General features: G+C 36.0%; 1 protein-coding gene across 2 annotated transcripts in view; it reads left to right on the top strand.

Moving 5' to 3' along the window:
- The window catches only part of PDCD6IP (programmed cell death 6 interacting protein), an 80,573-nt gene that overhangs the window by 32,032 nt on the left and 21,459 nt on the right, over positions 1-27,082 (top strand). The window contains exons 5-12 of one of the 2 annotated variants that reach the window (XM_032861294.1): positions 121-274; positions 1,458-1,558; positions 3,816-3,932; positions 9,255-9,477; positions 10,485-10,608; positions 12,626-12,803; positions 20,615-20,726; positions 22,511-22,680. In XM_032861294.1, the coding sequence (XP_032717185.1) occupies positions 121-274; positions 1,458-1,558; positions 3,816-3,932; positions 9,255-9,477; positions 10,485-10,608; positions 12,626-12,803; positions 20,615-20,726; positions 22,511-22,680 (1,179 nt within the window). Of the gene's footprint in view, positions 1-120; positions 275-1,457; positions 1,559-3,800; positions 3,933-9,254; positions 9,478-10,484; positions 10,609-12,625; positions 12,804-20,614; positions 20,727-22,510; positions 22,681-27,082 lie in introns of both variants that reach the window. The other variant, XM_032861293.1, reaches the window with a different exon arrangement.

Raw genomic sequence — 27,082 nt, 5'->3', positions numbered from 1 at the left:
TAAAACAGTAACTGTTCAACTAAATTAACATTTGAAATGATTTGTGTGTAATAGTAGAAAATTAAGTCTTGCCTGGGTTTCTGTAGATTTCAAAGAAGTTCTTTTTTTTCCTCCCTGTAGTTTGCTAGTGGTGCCTTTTTACATATTAAAGAGACAGTTTTATCTGCCTTAAATCGAGAGCCTACTGTGGACATATCTCCAGATACTGTTGGGACCCTCAGTCTTATTATGTTGGCACAGGCCCAAGAAGTTTTTTTTTTAAAAGCCACAAGAGGTAATTTTAATTTTTCCTCCATTTTGTTGCATGTGAAAAGAAGTGATAAGCTTTTAAAATAGGAAGGTGATTAGAATATAATATGCTCAGTGTAGAGCTTTCCTCTTTCAACTTAACACATGGGTTATTGAAAATTTTCAACTTTCTTTTTCTGAAATTAAAGTGGTACAAATGAACATTTATGAATGTAGGCTGTGTTTGGAGCATTTTATGAAATAGATAGCTATTGTCTTAAAATACTAAACTCTAGAATAGTATTTGTGTAGGTTTGTAGTGGGTCAAAAATTCATTCATTCAGCATATATTTATTGGGTACCTACTGTGTGCCAGTCACTGCTCTAGGCTCTAGATAGAGGTTGCAAATAAGCAAGATTCTTACTTTCAGGAAGCTTACATTTTTAGTGTGGGAAAGATGATAAGCAAGAAATTAAGTAGCTAAGGTGATTTTAAAGGGAGATAATTGCTATAAAGAAAATAAAATAGATAATATGATAATGCCTGGTGGCCTGGCTCTGGGTGAGGATACTGGGGGAGTCATGGTAATTTTAGATTGATTAGTCAAGAAGAGTTTCTTTGAAGAGATCTACTCTAAACTAGATGTAATTAATAAGAAGGAGCATCTAGACAGAGTCCCTGGTCCTGTGAATGAGGAAATAAAAACAGTTCTTAGGAGGCATGTAAGTTAGTATGAGAGATTGGGATATGGTCTGATTGTGGAAGTGCATAGTAATTGAAAATAAGAGAGCAGTCATCTTATGGAAGCAATATGAACTGGAATAGTTTTTATCTTATAAAATAACAGCTAATAGTAAGATAGTAAGATAGAATTCATATATAATAAAATTTACCCTTTTAAAATTTACAGTTGATTGTTTTTTAGTATATTCAGAGTTTTGAAACCACCAGCACTATCCCTTATTTTCAAACATTATTGTCACCCCAGAAACAAACTCCAAACCCCCTCCCCATTCTCCTTTTTTCCCAGCCCGTGGCAACCACTAATCTATTTTCTGACTCTGGATTTGCCTATAAAGTGGTTAAATTTTAAGTGGAAGAGTTGATTTCATCAGTAAGGACTTTTTTTAGACAAATATACAAACTTGTGATCTTGGTGTTTATATTGTTACCATGATTATTTTATATTTATTTTAATTATAATGGTCAATTTAATATTTTATTCCAGATAAAATGAAAGATGCCATCATAGCTAAATTGGCTAATCAGGCTGCAGATTACTTTGGTGATGCTTTTAAACAGTGTCAGTACAAAGATACTCTCCCCAAGGTCAGTTATTGTTTTTGTAAACACTTGGTTATTTTGCATGTGGAAATAACTTGGATGTTTTTGTGTATAAGGAGGTGCATTGAAAATTATGTTTTATAAAGAAACTTGAAATTTTAGGAGAGGCATTTGGAGAATATATTTGTAGAAATTATTTAGGATGCATGGAAAATTCTTTTATATTTAGGGTATGCCTTTGTCTCTACTCTTAACTAAATTTGTTTTTCCAAGCTAAAACTCTTTCTGGAAATTTTTGAACTTCTCCAGTAATTTTACCACATGAAGATTTGTGTAGTTCTGATTCATTGAGTGATTTGGTATAAGCATGAATACTTGAGCATGTTGATTAGTTACTCTTTTAATTTTTGTCCTGTTTTCTTAAAGATGAGTCTTAAGGCACAAAAACAGACATAAAGACAAAAGCAAAAAAAACAAATTCATCTAATATTTTAATTAGAAGTAAGTTTTGCCAACAGGGATAGAAAATTGGGCTGCTATTGGACAGCTAAGGAAAACAACCATCTTAAACCACACATCACAGGGAGTATTAATTGTTTTAATGTAAACTTTTCTGAAGTGGCATTTGAAAAGACTAGTCAGTGATGATCATTTGTAAATGACAAAGCAGATGATTAGACTAACAAGTGAACTCAGAATGGTTAAAAAAATGAATTAACATTGTGTGAAATGTATGTTTCAACTACTCTTTCAGAAATGTTCAGGTAATTGGTTTTAACTGTATCTGCATATGGTTTTTGTTATATGATTTTTTGTAGGAGAATTTATTGATTTATGTCATTCAGGAATCTTTTAAATGATGAAATTGCAGACAATTTTGTAGTGAAGTAAAAAAGTACATAAATATCTCAACAGCACAAATTAGAGAATTAGGAATTCATGTGAAGGAATTCCTGGAGATTTAAAATACACCAAGAGATCAGTAGAAATTTGCCCAGGACTCTTGGATGTTAATACTGTTACTCCTGAAAAGAGCCTTGGGATCTTTTCTCACCTTTTTTTCATCTGAAAGACCTCATGTTCAGCTGCACAGTGTACCGTTACATCCTGTTGGGCCATTAGTTCAGTCGTGTCACGGAGAGAAGAATGTCACCTTCAAAGACTTGGAAACTACCTCTGCAGCATTCCTGGTATTCCTTGAAAATCTCCTGTTTAAATAGCAAGTTGCTCCAGCCTTACCTTGAGACCTGGCATGAGTACAGCTTGAGATTCAGATGTCCTTTTTGCCTTTTTACTAATAAAGCTCATAAGGTATTTTCATATTCTAGTTATAAAACTGGAATATCTGCAAGTAGTGATCCAGGAAGCTAGCAAATTATTCACTGGGAGACAGGAAAGCATACCAGGTAGTACTTGAGTTTTTGACTGTCTTTATTTTTTTGTCTAGACCATGACTGCCTAGTATACTTCTTGGATTTCATATGTCATATACTTCGTAAAGACAGCAAGATTGCAGGCTAGGATTTGACATTTTGGAAGAACATCTACTGAAATAAGTGCTTCTTTGGTTCATGTGTTTGGGTCTTTTAAAATAATTTTGACTGGAATTTTTTTCAAAACAAATTAGGGCAAAAACAACACTTCATCATGTTAAGTATTAATTTAGTACATTTGTCTGTTTGCTCTGTGTTTTTGAGTATATGATCTGAAATGTTAGCATTTATACTAAATTTTTATATGGCTAGAAATCATCTTTATTAAAAAATTCTCTTAGGATATAAATGTAAGTGGGAACTTAATTTACTGTCTTTTGTCTTTTAAACATGATGAAACAGTCAGCTATAGAGCATTTTCATTAGTGTATGTGAGTAATGGTGGTTTAGTTAACTCTAAGGGCTGGGTAAGGACTCATAAGAAAGCTTCTAAAGCCCTGTGCTTGGTATTCCTCTGTGAATGTCTGTTTCCCTTCTCTTTCTAATGCATGCTTTCCTGTCTTCTTTGTAAACAAAATGTTGACTTCATGGCTTGAATGAAGACTTAAAAAACTTAAATTGGCTTCACTTAACAGTTCAAAAGGAAAACCCCTTAATTTTAATTGGAAGAAAAAAGTTGAATTCATTGAATTCAGTTCCTGCAGAATCATGTGGTCTTCTCTGTTTACACCTAATGACTAACCTATCTCTAAACCATTAATGGGGTGATTCTAATTTCTGTCTCCTTTTCCTTTTTCTTCCTGCATCCCATGTTGTCTGTGGTGGTTTGTGTGGTTGGACTCTCCCCTGGTCAGTATTTTTATTTCCAGGAGGTGTTCCCTGTCTTGGCTGCAAAGCACTGTATCATGCAGGCCAACGCTGAGTACCACCAGTCTATCCTGGCAAAGCAACAGAAGAAATTTGGAGAAGAGATCGCAAGGTTACAGGTGAGTCTCTTGGACTACTCTAGAATGAGTATCTGTCAGATACACTTAATTTATTAATGAGGAACCTAAGAAAACTGTTTTTGTGAAAGTATTGCTTATTATTAGTTGTGATAGTAGTTTGTAGATATTAAGGAGATTGTTCTTACCAGATGTATGCTTACATATTTATGGACGAACTTTAGTTTCAAATGATCCTGCAAAAAAAAAAAAAAATACATGTAAGTGTATATATGGGAAAGAGTGATAAAACAAATACAGCAAATTGCTAACACTTGTTGAACCTAAGTGTGGGTCTATTATTATTCCTTGTTCTGTTCAGATTTTCCGTGGGCTTGAAATTTCTTGAAATTTAAAATTGGGAAAATTTAGGTATATGTAAAGGTATATACCTTTCTCTGTTTGCCTTCTGTCTGTTTCCTCCATCTTTTCCCCCCACTGCCCCAAAGGTGATTTCCATTAGATTCTCATTTAATCCTTTCAGTATTTTTTTTCTTTGAAATATCAGCAAATATATGCACTTGCATACATGATACACACAATGCATGTTCTTAACTCTCCCCATTCTTACATATGAGGTACTATGCTTCATATAGCGTTGTGTGTCTTGTTTAAGCATGCAACAGCATATCCTGAAGATCTCTCCATTTTAATATAGCAATACGGTGCTTGCTTTGGCAGCACTTAATAATAATAATAATATAGCAATAGAGACACCTTCCTAATTTTTCTTTATAGCTGAAGTGTGCTTCATTGTATAAATAGCAGTTTATTGCTGTCCCTTTTTGCTGGGTACTTGCATGTTTGCAAGGTTTCGTGCAAGTAATACTGCAGTGAATAATTACGGACGCATGGCATTTTGTATTTCAGCAGGTGTCTTGGCTCTGGCTTCCGTTATCATAGATTGAGAGTTTGAACAACAGGAATTTGTTTTATCATAGTTGTGGAGGCTGAGACAGGATGTCAGCATGGTTAGGTTCTCGTTGAGAGTTCTCGTGAGAGTTCTCTTCCTGGTTTGTAGACTGTTGGCCATTTTCTCTCTGTGTCCTTACATGGGTAAGGGGAGGAGAGAGAGCACATTCTCTGGTTCATCCTCTTGAAAGGCACTAATTCCATAATGAGGGGTCTGCCCGCATGGCCTCATCAGAACATAATCTTCTAAAATTCCCATCTCCAAGTACCATCACTTTGAGTGTTAGAGCGTCAACATAGGAATTTTTGGGGCGGGGTGAACAGTTTAGTCCACAGCAGCAGCATACCTTAAATTTCTAGAAATTGGATTGCTGATAATAAAAGTATAATGTACCTATAATTTACTGTATATGATACTTGGATCTTTGATCCACTTCAGATTTATCCTGATATGTGAAGTATGGATCCAGTTTTCCTTTTTCCAGATGGCTTACCCACTTGTCCCCAAACCATTTATTTATTTATTTATTTTTATTTTTAAATTTTATTTATTTATTTATTTGACAGACAGAGATTACAAGTAGGCGGAGAGGCAGGCATAGAGAGAAGAGGAAGCAGGCTGAGCAGAGAGCCCAATGGGGGGCTCGATCCCAGGACCCTGAGATCATGACCTGAGCTGAAGGCAGAGGCTCCAACTCCCTGAGCCACCCAGGCACCCCTCCCCAAACCATTTATTACAGTGACTTTCTTACTCCACTAACTTGAGATTCTGGCTTTGTCACGCACTAAATTTGTCATATATATTTGGGTCTATTTCTAAACTTTTATTCTGTTTAATTGTTCTAGTTCTATGCAGTTTTAGTCATTGACTCTTTAGAGTGTTTTAATGACTGATAGGTATCCATCTCTCATTTCTGAATTTTCCTGATTGTTCTTTTTGTTTATGCTTCTATATGAATTTTTTTAAATATTTACTATGGAAAATTTGAAAAAAATCTATGTAATGTATGAATCATCAAATATCTGGTGTCCTTGGTTATCAGTATTTTGCTATTTGTGTTTCACTTATTTCCCTTTCCCCTCTTATTTTTTTGGAGTATTTAACATATTTCATCCTCAAGTACTTTATATCTCTAACAGATAAGACTTAAAACCCTAAAACTACAATGTCATCCCACTCAGCAAGATTAATAACTGGTTAATAATTAATATTAGTAATGTAATATTATCCAGACCTAGTTTAGTTTTCCCAGATTTTTTCTTACTGTTTTTTTACAGTTGGTCTGTGCAAATCAGGATCCATACAAGGTCCTCACATTGTATTTGGTTGATGTGTTTTACAAATCTTTAATTTGTAATGGCCTCCCTCTCCTTGACTGCCATATTGAATTTTCCTCACTTTCTTGGATTGTGTGTTTCTTCTTCTTCTTCTTTTTTTTTTTTTTTAAAGATTTTTGTTTATTTATTTGACAGAGAGAGATCACAAGTAGGCAGAGAGGCAGGCAGAGAGAGGAAGGGCGGGGGGAAGCAGGCTCCCCGCTGAGCAGAGAGCCCGATGCGGGACTCGATCCCAGGACCCTGAGATCATGACCTGAGCTGAAGGCAGCGGCCTAACCCACTGAGCCACCCAGGCGCCTAAGGATTGTGTGTTTCTTAAATGGTGTCTGTGATGTCTGTTATCTCTTTTTTGTTACTTGTATAAATATTTCAATCTTTAAAAGTGATTTTGAGTTTTTCTTCATTTTCTTGCTTGAGTTCTGTCAGTTCCTGTTGCACATTCTCTTGCTATCTGCTGTTCACCCACTGTTGTCTGGGCCATCTGGTCCTCTGTTCATATTTTGTGTTCTTTTGATACTATGATTATACCCTTAAGTTTTTTAGTTTATTTTAGTTTTTTTAGCATGCTGTTTTCATCTGCTTTGTGACAACATTTCTTTGGTGAATTTTCATTACCTGTTGGAAACTTATATGCTCATTTTCATCCTTTTCCTCTTGGTTTCTTTGTGTTGAGGCAGATGGGATTCCGTATTGGTTACTTGTATTTGAATGAGGATTGATTCTGATAGATTGCAAGAGGCTCCTGAGTGGGGGAATTGCATCTGGGAGTGTTCATGCCTCTTTGTGTAAGGGCACCCTCCTCAGTTTCGCTTCTTTGTCTCTATAAACCTAGACTGGTTGAGGAGGGACTCTTAATCTCCAAATCTTGTTTCCCTGAATCCCTCACAGCCTTTGCTTTGCAGGGTGGTGTGTCTGCTTTGAGAGTTTATTTTGTTGGCCTTTTCTGAGTGCTCACCTCCTTTCTTCTTTCTCCCTGCTTTTCACTCCTCTTGTCTACTTCCCCCAGCCTCTCTGCCTTTGATTAATCAGCCTCTTGCTCTCAGCAGTCCCTGCTTGGGATGAGGCCCCTTAGCACTTTGGTTTTTCCTATGACCCCTGGTGGCTGACATGGGCCATTTGGCTTTGCCTTTATCATCTGTTGGCACTTGTTATTTCATTCCATTTCATCATTTTCAGATTTGCTTAAAGTCATTTCCGCTCATAGGGGGAGGGGAGCTTAGTAAGTCCCTTTTTTTCTCCTGTGTGTTCAGTATATCTGAATACTGTAGTACTAACTTTGCTATTTGACCACATGTTTACAAATCAAACGTGATAAGTGATTTAAATTTGTATATTTTCCGCCTCCTAGTTTCCATTGAAGATGGAGCTTTTGTTTTGCTCTGTTGATTTTGCATCTAAGCCACCTCTCTCATTATTCAGAATAGTGTAGTTGACTTTTAGGTTTTCCTGGTATACAAATACATCACCTGTAAATGATCATTTTTTTCCTTTTCTAAATTTCATATGTTTGATTTCATTTTTTTTTTGTCTTGTTTTGACATATTCTGTGGTTGTCGATGATACCATTTTATTTTGACTCTAGGAATGTTTTTTAAATTTTTCTGCTAAGTATATTAGCTTTGGGGGTTAAGATTTTATCATGTTAAGGGATTGGATATCTATTTTGATTTTTACCAAGATTTTCAAAAATATCAGTGATGAATATTGAATATTATCAAATGCTTTTTCAATACCTGTGTAGATAATTTGATTTTTAAAAATTTATTTGGAGAATTATATAAGTAGGTTTTCTTAAACCATTCTTGTATTTCTATATCATTAAGCCGTTCATGTATTTCTATAATTCGGTGTTTCATACTTGCTTTATTTTCAGTGGTTACTCTGTATACATGTTCCCTGTATGTCTGAGGATATTATATATTCTCTAATTGTGGATTCCAAGATTCTCAATGTCTCATAAATCAAACTCATTAATTGTGCTGTTCAGATTTTCTGTAATCTTAATAAAATTTTTTTGTTTACTTGTTCTGTCATGTTGAGACAGGAATGTTAAAATTTTCCCCTCTGATGAGGGGTAGATTTATCCATTTCGCATTGTAATTGTTTATATACATAGAGATTTATTAAATGCAAAGTATAAGAAGTTTTATGTCTTTCTGGCAAATTGGCAGATGTTAAGCATTGAGTACTTAATTTATCCCTAATGATGCTTTTGGCTTTTTACCTATTTTATCTGATGTTACTGTATCTGAAACCACCTGAATAATGCAGTTGAGCCCTACATTTACCTGAGGCATTTGCTCATGTTATGAATTATGAGGATAGACCTTTTAAAAAAATGTATATATACTCCTGTTGATGCTGAGATAACATGCTTCTTCGTTGCCTTCCTGTGTTGGCTGGGTCATTTTTTCATGATTCATCCTTTCACTGTTGGAGTAGCTCTTCAAGGTTCTGCCTCTATGTGAGGTGAGGGCATGTTTCTCAGTAGATGGATATGTCTCTGTATTTCAGGTTCCATGAAAGCTTTTAATGTGTGTGTGTTGCAAAGATTTATTTATCGGAGAGAGAAATAGTGCACACACAAGCTGGGAGAGAGGCAGAAGAAGAGGGAGAGAAAGAGGGAGAAAAGCAATATCCCTGCTGTGCATGGAGCCTGATGTGGGGCTCAGTTCCACGACCCTGAAATCATCACCTGAGCTGAAAACAGGATTTGGACGCTTAACTCGCTGAGCTGTCCAGGCGCCCCACTTCTAATGCGTTTTAATTGCTAGTCTTTTGGGATACAGAAATATTTGACAGCCAGCCTCCCTCACTGTCAGTTTATACTTATCGGCCCATGGATTTCTTTTACTTTCCTGGTAATTCACCCATGTGTTTAGAGGGATGCTGGCTATGTTTATTCTTTATTTTTGATATTTTGGTATTTTGTGATGGGATAATTTCAACATTATTCTGTTGACCACATTGCTGGAAATACAAGTCCTCAAAGATTGTTTTGAAAAACCAATGCTTGGATCCTTGGTTGAGAAAAAGAAAACTTTTTTTCTTTTTTTTTTAACATTTTCTCTTTAGCATGCAGCAGAATTGATTAAGACAGTGGCATCTCGCTATGATGAATATGTTAATGTGAAAGATTTTTCTGACAAAATCAGCCGTGCCCTTTCTGCAGCAAAGAAGGATAATGACTTTATTTATCATGATCGAGTTCCAGACCTTAAAGATCTAGACCCTATTGGCAAAGCCACACTTGTGAAATCTACCCCAGTCAGTGTACCCATCAGCCAGAAATTCACTGGTATGTCAAGTATTCAGATACACTTTAATCTTACTCATCTTTCCCACAGTTTAATCTGTTTTTTAAAGCTAAAATCATATAACTGCTATTGTATGCTTTGAATATGATTTGCATTCATGTTTAAAATGAATATGAGAATAAAAATGAAGTGGTGTATCTATAGTGAAATTTCAAGATGGAGAGTAAATGGTAATAAAGTATCTGTATACAACAGAGTCAGAGAATTTGAAATTGAGTAATGATAGACTTGAAGCATTTGTCATTTTGTTAACATTTGTTATTGATTTAAGAGTCTGCCATTAAAAATGAACATTCATAAATATGACTTTAAATGTATAAACTTACGGAGTCATAGTTGTATGAAGTAAATATTATCCTTGGATGTTGTAGATACATTCAGTATATGGTAGTCTAGCTGAAATCCCAAGATTAATAAGTTATTGGGAAAGGGTGATTATCTTACTGTTTTCTACTTAGCAAACAAGATGTGTTTACTGTGTGCCAGGGATTCTCTTAAATACAGATGCTAGCTCAGAATTCATATTCTTGCAGTAGTCCCATGAGATATGTACTGTTATCCTCAGTTGACTGATGAGGTTATTGATTCACAGAGTGCTTAAGTAATTTTGCCCAGTGTTTCAGAGCTAGGAAGTGGTGGAAGGAGCTGGAAATCAAACCATGGCACTGTAGGCTACTTAATCAGCAAATGAACAGTGTGTTTTCTTACATGTAAGTCTTCTTTACCAAAGATTTTATAATGTCAATAACAAACACATCTTGAAAAGTTAAGAAAATTAAGATCAAAGAAAAAGAAAGCTTTCATTGTCATTGTCCCTGAATATAGTGATCTAAAAATCCTCTTCATTATTATACTTTTAATAGTGATTTGGTTTTGATTTTTAAGTATTTGTAGACTTTTTATGTGAATATTGGAAAGGGAATATGAGCATTCACTTTACAGGTGTTTTGTCTGGAAATTTTGTTGAAATTTTCATTCCTAATTTTAGATTTGTTTGAGACTATGGTTCCTGTATCAGTACAGCAGTCATTGGCTGCCTATAATCAGAGGAAAGCTGACTTGGTTAACAGATCAATTGCTCAAATGAGAGAAGCCACGACTTTGGCAAATGGGTAGGTAGAGCTTAACTTCCATGATTGTATCTCTAAAGTTCTAATGTTTCTGTTTGAGTGTTTTATAACTAAATAGTTGATGAACATTTTAGTTTTCTGAGCTTGCAGATGAATGTCAAGAATATGTGAAATAGCAAATACACACCTACGTGCACTTCTTGTGGATACTGTGTATTTATTAAGCCCTAGTAAATGTATTTGGAATAAATTTGATTACTGAAAGAGAGTAGTTTTGGCTACTGATTTGCATTTTAGGGAATATTTATACTTGTAAGTTAAAGTACTTGGTATATTCAGTATTCTTACCCAGTTTTTGTTGCTGGTGGATTAAGGCTAAAAAAAAATAATTCATTGGTTTTTAAAATATCTTAAGCATAATTTTCAATAAAATGCAGTTCTTTCTGATAAATGTTCATACCTGTGTAACCACCACCACCGTGATCAAGGTGGAGAACGTTTCCATCACCCTAAAAAGTTCCTTCATGCCTCTTTCACTTTAGTCCTTCTTCCCCTGGCCCTTAGCTACTGCTCTCTGCTCCTTGTCACTCTAGGTTAGTTTTACTTTTTATACAGTTTACTATAAATGTAATTATAATAGCATGTGTATTACATTATATGTACATTACAGTATATAGCATATTGTAGTGTTGCTATAGTATTTATAGTACCTATTGCATATACAGTATATACTCAGAATGTGTTGGACTTCTTTCACTTAGCATAATAACTTGAGATTCATCTATGTTATATCAGTTTGGTCATTTTTATTACTGAGCAGTATTTCATTTTATAGTTAAATAACAATTTGTTAATTCTATATTCACTGATGGTGGACATTACAGTTGCTGTGAGCACTAATGCATAAATCTTTGTGTGGACATGTTTTATTTCCCTGGGTGAATACCTAGGATTAGAATTGCTGAGTTGTGTGGTTGGTGTATGCTTAACTTCATGCAGAATAGCCAGATTGTTTTCCAGAGTGGTTATTCCAGTTCATATTCCCACCCGCTCAGCAGCACTTAGTATTGTCAGTCTTTTCATTTTTATTCATTTTAGTGTGTGTGTAGCAGTATCACACTGTGGTTTAGTTTGTATTCCTGTGATTACTAATGGTGTTGAGTAACTCTTCATGTGCTTATTAGCATTTATATATCTTTTGTGAAGTGTCTTGAAATTTTAGCTCATTTTTTAAAATTGAGTTTTTCGTGTTCTTTATTTTAGAGCAAGTCCTTTGTCAGATACATATCTTTGAGACTTCCTTCCTTTCAAGATTTTATTTATTTATTCTCATCAGGGAGAGAGAGAGAAAGAAAGCAAGCAAGAGCTGGGAGAGGGGCAAAGGGAGAAGGGCAGAGGGAGAGGGAGAAGCAGGCTCCCTGCTGAGCAAGGAACCCAGTGGGGGACTAGTCCCAGGACCCTGGGATCATTAAGGCAGATGCTTAACTGCCTGAGCCACCCAGCTGCCTAATATTTTGTCTTTTAATTACTTAGACTGAAAGAAGTTAAGTTTGAGCTGTTAGCCCCAAGGTAGCTAGTATTTTTTTTTTTAAAGATTTTATTTATTTATTTATTTGACAGACAGAGATCATAAGTAGGCAGAGAGGCAGGCAGAGAGACAGAGGAGGAAGCAGGCTCCCTGCTGAGTAGAGAGCCCAACTCGGGGCTCGATCCCAGGACCCTGGGACCATGATCCGAGCCGAAGGCAGTCTTTAACCCACTGAGACACCCAGGTGCCCCGGTAGCTAGTATTTTTTAATGTGCATTTCTTACTTTTTGGTTTTTAATTCTGAATTGTGAACTTAATTCTTTAACAGTTTTGTTTTAATTTTATCAATCACTGTTTTTTTTTTTTTTTTTTTGCTTTTTTTTCCCCTTTATCTTTATTTTTCCATTGATGAGGGTACTCAGCTTTTTTGGGGTGCTAAAACTTCATTGCTATTGATTAGGATATATAGGAGATTAATCTTTTAAAGATGATTTAGACCTCTAGATGACACAGTATCTCATTTTTTTCCAGGGTGTTAGCTTCCCTTAATCTTCCAGCAGCAATTGAAGATGTATCTGGAGATACTGTACCTCAGTCTATATTGACTAAGTCCACGTCTGTGATTGAACAGGGAGGCATCCAGACTGTTGATCAGCTGATCAAAGAGCTACCTGAACTACTACAAAGAAATAGAGAAATCCTAGATGAGGTATGTTTTAAGAGATTTGTTTTTTCAAGTAAAAACTGTTTGCCACTTGGTTTCCAGCAGGGATTAGGACTGGATGCTTTCTTCTCTTGGGTTTTGTAGGGTAATACTCACCATCCTGATGAACTTAATATGACCCAGAACTGCCTTTCAGCTTCCAGGGGGAATTCTGATTGACTGAGAATGGGTTCATACATGTCTTAAGGGTTTATAAATGCACATTAATGAAACTCATGGACCATGATGTAATATTGATACACTGTGAGAAATTACAATCATACAAACTGTTCAGAGCCTTCATAACTAATGATTTCTTTGAAAGATTAGATTGTTTGGTAAATGTGGAATCAGACGAAGGAAGTTAGGCCTTCAAGTGTTTTATAAGCCCACCACATCCATCTTTCAGTAGAGAGAGCGTATTTTATTAATAGGAAGTTTTTTGGCTGAAGTCAGCTGTTGGACAGTGTTATTCTTTTACTGTGCCTTCACGTCTTTCCCCACATTGATTCACTTCTTTCTTTAGTGATAAATATAGTCAAAATGGTTACATTGGCTTTTGCCAGTTTAGGAGTCACGTTTTTTAGTTAACTTCTATTGTCAGTGCTTTAATCCATGTTTTAATTTTTCAGTTAATTTTCAAAGGATGTTAATATCATTTCCAAGTACTTTGGGGCAGGGGTATAGTACTTAAGTATAGTTTATCTTGAACAACACGGGGTGGCAACCCCCCATGCAGTCAGAAATAGGAGTATAACTTTTGATTTCCCCAAACATAACTACTCATAGCCTGCTGTTGACTTTGGAAGCCTCACTGGTAACATAAACAGTTGACTGTCACGTATTTTGTATGTTATATATATTATATACTGCATTCTTAGATTAAAGGAAGCTAGAAAAAAGAAATGTTATTAAAATCAAAGAAAGTCATAAAAATCATATGTTTATAATACTGTCCTATAAAAAAATCCACTTACAAGTGGACCTGTAACGTTCAAACCTGTGTTATGCAGGGGTCATCTGTATTTGAGACAGTGTGAACCTTGGGGATGAGAATATTTGCCTCCCTTGGTTTTTTTTTTTTTTTTTTTTTTAAAGGATTGCCTTTTAAAAGGATTATTATGATTATACTAAATGATAAATTGATAGTGATAGTGGCATATTAGCTATTGGAAACTTAAATGAAAACTTACCTGCAGTATTGGCCTTTGGAATCTGATTCATGAGGGGTTCTACATTAATTACACCATCAGTGCTATCAGCCTCATCTATGTAGATGTAGTCAATAAAAAGAAAATTGAAAGCAAACAGAATTGATGTTATGTAGTTCAGTACCAAAGCCTTGCTGTGCTGAGCTTGCTAGACATGCAGAATCTTAGACCTTATCTCAGACCTTCTGGATCAGGAGCTGCATTTAACAAGATCCCATGGTGTTTCATGTGCCATTAATATTTTTTTAAAAGATTGTATTTATTTATTTGATAGAGATCACAAGTAGGCAGAGAGGCAGGCAGAGAGAGAGAGGAAGAAGCAGGCTCCCTGCTGAGCAGAGAGCCCGATTTGGGGCTTGAGACCACAACCTGAGCTGAAGGCAGAGGCTTTAACCCACTGAGCTACTCAGGCGCCCCTGCACATTAATATTTGACAGATACTACTCTTAAGGTCATAAATTTATTCATGAGAATGGCTTATAGTCCTTTAAAATTTGTTGATTATTAGATTAAGCAAGCTTGTTATCTGGTGTTGCACTTGAAAGGACGTTAGAATAGTAGATAGACAAAGGGAGAAAAAAATGGAGTGGTATTTAAGATCATACATTTGTGAAAACAGCAAGAAATAATTGATGGGAAAAGACAAACACTGGAAAATGCAGGCATAGCAAGTCAGTAGCAGTCTGGGACATTTAGTAGGTAAAAGTTATAATAAACCATTATTGAATATTGGAGTTATATTTGAACTTGATCCCCAGTTCTTATTGTTAGCTGTTGCCCTGGGCAGATTACTTAACATCTTCATGTCTCAGTTTACTTATGGAAAAAAATGGGATAATAATATTTATCACATAAGATAGCTGTGAAGTGGGATCAGGCGTGTGCCTGCTAGTTAGTAGTTATTTAAATATTACTATATTTCCTTGATTTTAAGATGTCATTGATTAGAAGATGCATATTTGATTTTGAAACAAGTTGTGGAAAAGAACATTGTCTATTGAAATGCTATGTATCAGTTGTGAGCAGCATCTTTATTAGAAATACTAATGTGTAAAAAGCTATCTTATAATTATAAAAACTGGCGTTATTAACATGTATGGTATATGTCTGTTGTCTGCCTATCTTAATATGAGGTACTTTTGTTTATCTTATTTGATGTTTCTAACAGCCTTGTGAAGTAGTCACTGTTATTCTGTCAGCTGTACTTGGAGAGTCTCGTTTTAATTAAGTTGTGAGTTGAGAGAAGTAAGTTTGTGAAGCTGGTCCTCTTTTTGAGTGTTCATTTCTCTCTGGTAGCTTTTAGAAATTAGGGCTGATTTTTCAGAAATATTCAAGTATTCACTAATTTTTTTTTAAATAATAAATTTATCTTCACTAGGGAACTGTTGGGCCCTATTAACCTTGGATTCCTGTCCGTGGATTCTTTTTCTTTAGTTACTTTTTTTTCTCTGCCCTCTCTTAATGGATTTCTATCAGATGGGTGGTAGTTCTTCTGGTGATGATCAGTTTTCCTATCTTTCAACATTTCTTCTTTTTCTCTTTGTGCTCTCATTCTTCCTGCAAGACTGGCTCAGGCCGGCCTTCCAACTCAGTAATTGGTTATTTAGTGTGCTTTTTGTGCTTTTCAGCCACTTTGAGAGTTTTTCATTTTTTGATATCTCTTGTTTTCAACATACCTGATTCTTTTAAAAAATCTCCTGTATTTATTTCACAACTGCATGTCTGTTTGTTTTTGAGGTAAAATTTGCATAACAAGATTCATTTTAACCTCTTTACAGTGTACAGGACTGTGGTTCTTAGTATGTTTTCGGTATTGTGCAAGCACCAACACTAATTTCAGAGTTTCCATCATCCCAAGGAAACTCCATTCTCGCTGGCACTCACTCCAGACTCACTAGCAGTCACTACTCATTCCTCCTTGCCCCTGCTCTTGGCAGCCACTACTCTGATTCTGTCTCTGTGGATTTGCTTATTTTGGACATTTCATATAAATGGAATCAGAAATGGTATGTGCACTTTGACCTTCTGTCTCTTAGAATAATGTTTCCAGGTTCATCCATGTTGTAGTACCAGCACTTCATTTCTTCTTACGGCTAACACTTCATTGTGCGGATGTATCACATTTTGTTTATTTGTCAGTTATAAATATTGGTATTTTTGCTTTTTTGGTTATTAATAATGCTGTTTGTGAACAGTTTTTTTTTTTTTTTAAGCACCTGTTTTAAATTCTCTTGGGTATATACAGAAGAGGGGAGTTGTTGGGTCATACAGGAATTCAGGGTTCAACTTTTTGAGGAAATACCAAACTGTTTTCCAGAGCCGTGGCACCATTTTACATTCTTACCAGCAGTGTGTAAGGTTTCCAGTTTCTTTACATTACCCTGAACAGGCTCCTCAGTGAGCAGGGAGCCTGATACGGGGCTTGATCCCAGGATTCTGGGATCGTGACCTGAGCTGTAGGCAGACGCTTAACCGACTGAGCCACCCAAGTGTCCCTGATTGTTCTGTTTTTTTAATTATAACCATCCTGTGGGTATGAAGTGGTATCTCATTGTGGTTTTGATTTAACCTTTACATATAGGAAATCCTAAAGTTAATAGTTTGATAGGAATTGCACTGAATGTTTGGACCAACCAGGAGAGTATTGCCAATCTTTACAATATTAAATCTTCAATCCATGAATTTGAACAGAATGTCTTTCCATTTAGTTAGGTTTTCTTTAATTTCTTTCAGCAGTGTTTTGTAGCTTTTAATGTACAAGTCTTGCACCTCCTTGCTTAAATTTATTCCTAAGTATTTAATTCTTTTGGTGCTATTGTAGATGGAATTGTCTTAATTTCCTTCTTGGATTGTTTATTGCTAGAGTATAGTGTACAGAGTATAGATTTTGTATGTTGATTTTGTAACTTTACTAAGTTTGTTTATTATCTCTAATGGTTATATTGTGAATTCCTTAGAATTTTCTTCATTAAGGTCATGTAATCTGCAAGTAGAGATTGTTTTACTACTTCTTTTTTGGATGTCTTTTTATTTCTTTTTCTTGCTTAATTGCCCTGGCCAGTACAGTGTTGAATGGAAGTGGTGAGAACAGATGTTCTTGTCTTGTCTGTGTTCTTAGGGGAAAACTTCTGACTTTCACTCTGTGACGTTAGCTGTGGGTTTTTCATAGATGTCCTTTATGAGGTTGAGGAAGTTCTTTTCTATTCCTAGTTTGTTGAGTTGTTGTTGTTTTTTTAATCATAAAAGGACATTGGATTTTGTCGAATATTTTTTCTACATTTTTTTTTTAAAGATTTTATTTATTTTTTTGACAGAGAGATCACAAGTAGGCAGAGAGGCAGGCAGAGAGAGAGGAGGAAGCAGGCTCCCCGAAGAGCAGAGAGCCCGATGCGGGACTCGATCCCAGGACCCTGAGATCATGACCTGAGCCGAAGGCAGAGGCTTAACCCACTGAGCCACCCAGGCGCCCCTTTTTTTTCTACATCTTGACATGTTCTTACATTTTTTTCCTTCATTCTGTTAATAGAGAGTATTACATTAATTGGTTTTTCGATTTTAACCATCCTTGCATTCTTAGGATATTCTGCTTGGTCATGATATATAATCCTTTGTCTTTTGTTTCTGTTTTTGTTTTTATAAATTTTTTTTTTTTTAAGATTTTATTTATTTACTTGACAGGGAGAGATCACAAGTAGACAGAGAGGCAGGCAGAGAGAGTCTGTTTTTGTTTTTAGAGAGAGTGCTTGCATATGCAAGCGGGGTGGGGAGGGGCAGGAGGTAAGGGAGAGAGAGAGACTCTTGGCAGGCTTCAAGCTCAGTGCAGAGCCTGATGCCAGGACTCGATCTCATGACTCAGATCATGACCTGAGCTGAAATCAAAGAGTCGGATGCATAACTGACTGAGCCACCAGGTGTCCCAGAATATAATCCTTTTAATTTGCTGCTGGATTTGCTTTGGTAGTATTTTTTTTTTTGAGCATTGTGCATCTGTATTTATATATTTGATCTGTAGTTTTCTTGTAATGTTTTTGACTTTCAACTTGTTTACCCTTGTGGCTGTGTCTTTTGTAAATAGCATGTAGCAGAAGTTGTCTTCTAATTTTGTTTGACAGACTTTATATGTTTCTGTGGAGGGTTAAGTCCACTTATATTAACTGATTATTCGTATTCATTTTCTGCTATATTTTGTAATTTCTATTTGTCTCTTTTTCTTTCTATATGTTTCCTTCTCTTTTTTTTTTCTTTCCCACCCCCCTCTCCACTTTTTCCTGGTTTTATTGCATAGTTCCTCTCTCTCTTTCTTTCTAAACTTGCATAGAAGTTGTATACTCTTTTCTTCTTCAAAGTTTATTATGTTGTGTCTGGGTATGGATTTTCTTCCATTTAAATTGCTTGATACTGATACTTTATTGGATTCAGTGAATTTGAGGAATTGAATCTTTCATCCATCTTGGAAAAATCTTAGTTTTCATTTCCTGGAACATTTCTTTTTCCCTATTGTCATTAGTAATTCTTTTCTCGGTTGCTAATTATATTTAAGTTGACTCTTCTTAACTTTCTTTTTTTTGAAGATTTTATTTATTTGAGAGAGAGAGAGTTAGTGGGGTGGTATAGAGGGAGAAACAGACTCCCCTGTGAGCACAGAGCCTGAAATGGGGCTGGATCCCAGGACCCTGATACTATGACCTGAGCCAAAATCAAGAGTTGGATGCTTAACCTACTGAGCCACCCAGGAGCCCATAACTTTATTTTTCATGTCTCTTAAGCTTCTTATTTTCTGCTACTCTCTGCTTTATTGTCTATAATTTCTTCCTATTCTTTTCCCATTCGCTGATCCTTTTCAGTTATATCTTAGCAGCTTTTAAGTAGTGATTAGCTTCCTAATTTTATTATGTTTTTCATCACTAGAAATTCTAACTTAGTCCTTTTTTCAGTTCTTTCTGTTCTCCTTCTCCTGTGTCACACTTTCAATTTATCTTTTACTCTAAACACATATTGAATATATTTTATCTTTATCTTATAATTCCAGTATCTCTTGTCTTTGTGGTTTGGTTCTGTGATTTGTTCCTTTTGCTGACTCTTGCTCACCATGGTTTGTTCCCTCTTGAGTTTGGTGGGTTTTTTATATGTGTTCTTGTTTTTAAATTTTAAAACTTTAATTTTGAATAATTTTAGACTAAACAAAAAAAAATTTTAAATTTGGTACAGAGTTCTTTACCAAGCTTCCCTTAGAGTTAAAATCTTAGGTAGCCATGATTCATTTGTTAAAACTAAGAAGTTAATATTGGTACAGTATTATTACTCAGATTTTACCAGTTAGTCCATCAGTGCCCTTCTTTTTCAAGATCTAGTCCAAAATCCTCCATTGCATTTAATGTTCAATGATTTTTTTTTTTTATTATGAATTCACATTTCCTGGAACTTTATATGTGGGAATTCTTTGAGGTCTAGGTTTTAAAGTGAATTCTTCTAGAGAATTTTTATTTTTTATTTTATACTGTTATTATTATTATTAATTTTGTAGTTAACCTTTTTGTCAGAGTTATGTCTTATGGCTTTGTTCACACAGGTGGTGTGATTTCCAGTCCTAAGTATAGGCTTTTGATAGGAATCTTAGGTGATACTTCTTTTCTTTTCTATTTAGAGCCAACACAAGTAAAGTTCCTTTGTCAGGCAGTCTTCCTTTTAAAAAATTCATCCAGTGAGTGTCACCCATGTGGAAGTATCCCAGTCTGTGGGAGGGTAATGCCTTTGATGGGACATCCATTCATAGCAGCCCCACCCATGTTTCTTGTGTCCTGCTCCTGTTCTGTTACCTTCACATTCTAAGCCAGTAGTGAACTGTATAGTTGGTGAACTATGTACAGTGGACCATTTCTGGCTTGTGACCTATTTCTATGTGATTCACTAGTTAAAGATGATTTTAATCTGTTTTTAGAGGGCTGTAAAAAAAAATGTGACAGAGATGGTCCACAAAGGTCCACAAAACCTAAAATACTCTAGTGTTTGACAGAAAAGTTTGCAGACCTCTCTGCTCTAAGATGCCAGGGATTAGCAGGTACCAGTGCTTTAGCACTTATTTCTCCTGGTAGATTATTAACACTTTCTTGTGTTCTGGCCCCCGACTATTCTGTCTTTTCAGATACACATTCAGAAGCCATTTTGTACATGTTACTTTATAGTTTGTTGTACTGGGATAAAAGTCTAAATCTTTGATTTTCATGTGGATAAGTTAACGTCTTTCTCTTTGTTTTGTTTATGGCATCTAAGGTATTAAGGCTTTCTGTTTATTTCAGTCTTAAAAAGAATCTTTGTTCAAAGTAGCCTTTGTGTATGGATATACATAATCTCTTAGTTTATCTTACTTTTTAATTTCTTGAGTAAGGTAATGGCTAACCTAGCCTTAAATTTTATAAGAGTTTGTTAAATATGTTATAACTTGGATTCGTGCAATAAAAATTGTACCATTTTATAGTTCAGCCAGTAAAGTAGGGGTATTCCTATCCATTAATTCTCACCAATATTGAGTCTGATCATTTAAAAAATGTTTTAATTTTTTTATGCCAGAAATGATACTTCATTGTTATTTCACTTCCTTTTTAAAAGTCATTAAGATTGTTGGATGAAGAAGAAGCAACTGACAATGATTTAAGAGCAAAATTCAAGGAACGCTGGCAAAGGACACCATCTAATGAACTCTATAAGCCTTTAAGAGCAGGTAAAATGTATATAAGTGGCTTTTACTTGAATAAATTCCCAAGTTTTCTTTTTTAAGATTTTCTTTTTAAGTAATCTCTATACCCAACGTGGGGCTTGAACTCACAGTCCTGAGATCAGGAGTTGCATGCTCCACTGACTGAGTCATCCAGGTGCCCATATAAATACCCAGTTTGGATCCACATTTTTGCTTGATTAAATTAGGGTCAGTTGTAAACCTGTTTTTACTGAAACTGCTATTTTGAAAACACAGGTTTTTTTTCCCGCTCAGTTCAGAGTGAGATAAAAAATAAATAACAGAGGTGATTCATGTTCATTATAAGAAATTCAGATTTCTTAAAAATTCTGAAAAATTCTTTTTTAAAAAAGATTGAGCACATGGTAGGGGTGTGTGTACAGAAGGAGAGGGAGAGGGAGAATATCAAGCAGACTCCTTATGAGCACAGATCCTGACCTGGAGCTTGATCTCACGACCTGATCCGAAATCAAGAGTCGGACACCCATCTGGCTGAGCCACCCAGGTGCCCCCCAAATTCTAAAAAAAATTTTTTTTTCAAATTCTAAAGAATTCTTTAAAAATACAGAGTAAAAATGAAAATGATTCTGTAATTCTCTTTTCATATTCCAAGCTCTGTGCCCCCCCCCCCCTTTTTTTTTCTTAGAACATCTATGTAACCACTAGATATCATTGGTTCCAGGAACTGGTGTTAAGCTCTATGCATATTTTTAAAATAAATGAGATCAGTTCTGTTTTTTTTTTTTTTTTTTTTTTTTTTTTTTTTTTTTTTTTTTTTTGAGAGAGTGAGAGAAAGGGAAAGTGCTAGCTGGGGGAAGGGGAGAGAGAATCCCAAGACTCCCCACTGAATGTGGTGTGTGACACAGGGCTTGATTTCAGTGACCTTGAGATTGTAACCTGAGCTAAAACCAAGAGTTGGATGCTCAACTGACTGAGCCACTCAGGCACTCCTAAATGAGGTCATATTATATGCATATATATGCATATAATGTCATTTCACTTAGTAGTGGGTGGTAAAAGGTGAGTTAATTTGAAATCAAATTATTATTTTTTTAAGAATTTGATTATTGGGGCACCCAGGTGGCTCAGTGGGTTAATAAAGCCTCTGCCTTTGGCCCAGGTCATGATCTCGGGGTCCTGGGATCGAGCCCCACATTGGGCTCTCTGCTCAGCAGGGAGCCTGCTTCCCCCCCTCTCTCTGCCTGCCTCTCTGCCTACTTGTGATCTCTCTTTCTCTCTGTCAAATAAATAAATAAAATACTAAAAGAATTTTAATTATTAAGATTTGTGTTTGTTAAGGTAAGTGTCTTTATGGTAGCTAGAGACTTATTTTATTTATTTATTTACTATTATATAATTAGTACTATTGACATTTTTTTCCTAAAAATGTTAACTGCTGTTCTTTTAAGTCAAGTTGAAGCAGTGATCCTTTGAGAGGGGAATACTTTGTATGTAAGTTGCAACAATTTTTGGAGTGAATGATTTCTCTCTATATTAATGAGTTGTAGGAAAGGATTAGACTAATGCTGGTTAGTTTTTATTTGGTGGATAGTAACCACAAATATATGCTAAGGTATACCCATGCGTTTTGCCAGAAACAAAAATGCCAAGGGCGACAGGAGCTCAGTTTCCATTATATAATGAATCAGGGTCCATAGAAGAGGGGAGAAAAGTAAAGTTGGAGAGCAGAACTAAAAGTATAATCAGCCTATAAATGTTACTATTAAAGTCATTGCTGTACTCTGGCAGCATTTTTTTTTCCCCCACAGAGGGAACCAACTTCAGAGCTGTTTTGGATAAAGCTGTGCAAGCAGATGGGCAAGTGAAAGAACGTTATCAGTCTCACCGTGACACCATTGCACTTCTGTGTAAGCCGGAGCCTGAGCTGAATGCTGCCATCCCTTCTGCTAACCCAGCGAAGACTATGCAGGGCAGTGAGGTAAGCAGATGCATTTTGATGTGGGTGGTTATCTGCTTAGGAAAACTGTGTTCAAGCCATTATAAATACAATTAATTGCCAATTCCTTACTGTCCTCTTTTCAGAAATGCAGATGTAAATTGAGGTTATATTTGAAGTAGCATGATACATATACTGTGTAATAGGTAATTACATTAATAATATTACCATCTTATAATAATTAATTTCTATTTATTGAATGTTTCCTATGAGCTTGGTATTATATTCTAGATACTTTATAAAAAGTTCAGTATTCAGTTCATTCAGATTTTATAAAAGGGAGAGGCTTGGAAACATAGAAACTTCCCTGAAGTGAAAGGACTGGATTTGACCAGATGCTCTTCTGGCCATAAATTCTTTGTTGTTTGTTATATCATTCTCTATTGCCATCCACTGTGTTCCACTGGGACTATCTCTAAAGGGACAGTCAACCAGCTGGATTGTTAATAAGTGGGTAACATCATTATAGCATTTCTTTGTGACAGGAAGGGGAAAATCAGTAGTGGGGCATGTCAATCAGAAAGTCCAAAGGTGCAAATATGCTCTAGTGGCTGATCACTGTAGTAGGTGTTAATTGAATAAGATAGATCCTGAATGAAGTGCATAGGAAAATAAGCCAAAGGGCAAGAAGTGTTTGCTGAAAATTTCTTGAAAAAGGTGAATTTCCTGGTATAGTAGGTCTCAAAAGTTATCAGTGTTGTGCCTTTCCTTTCCACAGAAACATTTCATGTATTTATCCAGCCAAGGTTTTGGATACCTGCTCTGTAGGCATTATGCTAGGTACTTTGAAAAAATCAGCAAATGAATCATACATAGCCTTTACCCTCAATTCATGGTCCAGTGTGGGAAGATTAGACCTATATAAGGAGAACTGTAGTACAGGCTAGATATGTGTCGTGACTATAGAAAGTATGCTGTGAGGATTTAGATGACGAAGCACTTAAATTCCAGTATTTTGGAGCTTATCTCCTCAGGGGCCTCTTAAGAGATTGGCACAGGACGAGAACAGAGTAGACAGGCAGACAAAGTGTACACATACAGAATCCAAGGAGGATCGAGAGAGTGGTGTGTCGGAGACGCTACCAGAGGTTCGGTGACAGTGAAGACTGCATAGTTGAATGTGCACAGAACCCAAAGCTCTAAAGGTAGGGGGAACCTGATGGAACAAAGAATATCAATTAGATGCTTTAAGGAAAAGGAGGGAAGGAAGAAGGAAGGTGGTTAGATTAATTTGTGAGGAGCAGAGACTGCAGACCCACTGAACAGCAACTTCTTTATTTTAGGAAAAAGAAAATCCTGCTTCCCATCCTCTTCTCTCTCTCATTTTTTATTTTTTATTTTATTTATTTAAAGATTTTATTTATTTATTTGACACACAGAGAGAGAAAACACAAGTAGGCAGAGAGGCAGGCAGAGGGGCGGGGGAAGCGGGCTCTCTGCTGAGCAGAGACCTGGGATCCTGAGATCACGACCTGAGCCAAAGGCGGAGGCTTAACCCACTGAGCCACCCAGGCGCCCTGTCTCATTTTTTAAAAGTAGTCTCTATACCCAACCTGGGGCTTGAACTTAAAATCCCTGGATCAAGAGTCGCATGCCCTACTGACTAAGCTAGGCAGCCACCCCCCCTCTCCTTTATCTTTGTGGTGTCTTGTATGTGACTCAGAACTTAATGTGGCTTTTGTCCTTTGATTCTCCTGCTTTCAGTAGAAAAGCAAAAATGGTTTCTGCTGAGCAAAATCAGAATTCGCATGCACTACTTTGTTATTTTATACAGTTGTAGTCATGGCTGTTTTTGTTAGTAATGGTATTATATAGGGGAATAAAACTTTTATAATCAATATGAAGTTATTTTACTGAAGCTAGATTTTCTAGATAGAAGCAACCAAAAATATTCAGTGCTCTATATATTCATTAATTATGTGCCTTTATCAAAAAGACTAATTAATACCATGTTTATTAAAGCTCTTTCAGGTAATTGTCATAGTTGTTGATGACACATTTTAGCCAGAGTTTTTATAATAAAACATAGTCATTTAAATTCTGATTATTAAAGTGAATACAAAGGACATACATGTTTTATTAAGAAGTCCAATCTTAATGGTAGGGCTCTTTTTTTTTTTAAATTGTGAAGTGGCCTGCTACTCTACTATTTATCTTTATTCTCTTTGGGCATCTGTTTTTACATCTTGAGATACTCTGAAAAATGTTGCAAACTATGGGTAATTTGTATTTAAAGATCCTTTTTTAAATACTTAGGACCATTGCTTGTGACTGTGCATGTCTGATCAGCAGGGGTATGGAATCTAGTCTACACTTGCCCAGCCAAGCCTTGGCCCTGGTGTAGGGCTGAGTCTACACAGAGGAAGGGGCATCTTTTTTTTGGGTACAAAAGTGATATCCATTTATACTTGTAGTATTGCATCTGTCTTGGGTGATGGAGGGGTCCCTTTGGGGGAAAAAAAATGTCCATCTCCTCAGAGATAGTGCATAAACTAGCACTGTCCAAAGCTTTGTAGGCCTTTTTTTTTTTCCTGGTTCACACAAAGTCATCTAGTAGGTGAACTGCAAATGCTACTTTTACTCTCTGTTTTTCATAACAGGAAGTGTCTAGATAGGTGTTGAGGTTTGTTCACCAAAAATTTGTTGAAGGCCTACTGTATGCCAGGAATTATGGCACCATGGTCACTAACAGAGAGGGGTGCAAAACTCTAGGTTTGCTTTAGTGTAGGGCAAGTATGATCAGGTTCCCACTGTTCTGTTGTTGAGATAGTCTCAAGCCTGCCTTTTCTGAAAATAAAATGGCAGGGACTGAAAAGTAAAGCTGAAAATCTCATTGAGAGTATTTGTTCTGCGCCTAAATGTGTATGGTGCTGTTAGATGCTACAGAGAGCTTTATCATCTAAATGGGGCTGGCACACGAAGGTCTGCGGGCTAAATCCAGCCTGCCTCCTGTTTTCGTGTGGTCTGTGAGCCAGTAATGCCTTTTATATTTTTAAATGGTTGAAAAAAGTCAAAAGAATAATGTTTTATGACACGTGAATGTTACATGAAATTCAGATTTTAGTATCCATGAATAAACTTCTGTTGGAGCATAGTTATACTCCTTCACATTTCATCTGTGGCTGCTTTCACACTAGAAAGGGAGAGATAGTTGCAACAGAGACTATGGCATACAAAGCGAAAAATATTTTCTGTCATTTTTTCCTTTCCCCTTCTGTTTGGTTCTTTATAAGAAAAGTTTGTAGCTCTTGGTCTTAAAGGTGAAGTATAGACAGCTGAGGTGATCTCATTCCTGCCTTTCTGTTTGACCTCATCTCTCTCCCTTTTATCTTTTTTTTTACTGTGTTAAAGCCATACTAGGCCTTTTTTTTTTTTTTTTTTTGGTCTTTTCCCTTTGAACATGGGAAGCTTGTTCCTGCCTTAGGACTTTAACATTTGCTTTCCTTTTATTGGGGGTCTTTCTTCCCTTTGCATGGCTACCACTAGTTTTTTCATTAAAGCCCCAGATGTCACCCTTTGCCTTTCTTTGTCATTGTCTACTATATTGCTCTGTTTTTTTGTGTGTGTTTAATTCCCTCCTCCCTTCCCCTGTCCCCCACATGAACCAATTCTGCTTTTGTTAATAATTGTATTTTAGAACCTAGAGCAGTACCCCAACATGTAAGGATTCAAAAAGTGTTGATGCAGTGATAACTACTGGCAGCCTAACTTATTAAAAAAGGGATTCAATTAATTGCAGTTGAGAGCTAATTGGAGCTGTTTTTAAAACATTGAAATAAATTTTTAAATTTTTTGGGGCCCGGGTGGCTCAGTTGGTTAAGCAGCTGCCTTCAGCTCGGGTCATGATTCTTCTCTCTCTCCCCTTCTCCCTGCCGCTCTGCTTACTTGTGCTCTCTCTCTAGCTCTCTGTCAAATAAATAAATAAAATATTAAAAAAAAAAAACAACAACTTGGAAAATAGAATTTAAAAAAAAATTTTAAATTTTTTTATTTGAAGTATAATTGACATACAACTTTATGTTAGTTTCAGGTGTACAACATAATGATTCAGTATTTTTATATATAGTAAAATGATCACAATAAATCCAGTTAGTATCAGTTATCATACATAGTTACAGAATTTGTTTTCTTATGGTGAGAACTTTTAAGAATGCAGCATATTATTATTATTTTTAAGATTATTTATTTATTTGATAGACGGTGAGAGAGGGAACACAAGCAGGAGGTAGTGGGAGGGGGAGATGCAAGCTTTCCACTGAGCAGGGAGCCTGATGCGAGGCTCGACCCTAGGACCCTGGGATCAGGACCTGAGCTGAAGGCAGATGCTTAACTACTGAGCCACCTAGGCTCCCCTATTATTATTATTACTATTTTCTTTTAGAGG

Source organism: Lontra canadensis, unplaced genomic scaffold (assembly GCF_010015895.1).
Source record: "Lontra canadensis isolate GAN:19392208 unplaced genomic scaffold, GSC_riverotter_1.0 scaffold20, whole genome shotgun sequence".
NCBI classification, from domain to species: domain Eukaryota; kingdom Metazoa; phylum Chordata; class Mammalia; order Carnivora; family Mustelidae; genus Lontra; species Lontra canadensis.
The sequence above is the reverse complement of the archived record's forward strand: the minus strand, read 5'-3'. Positions and strand labels throughout refer to the sequence as shown.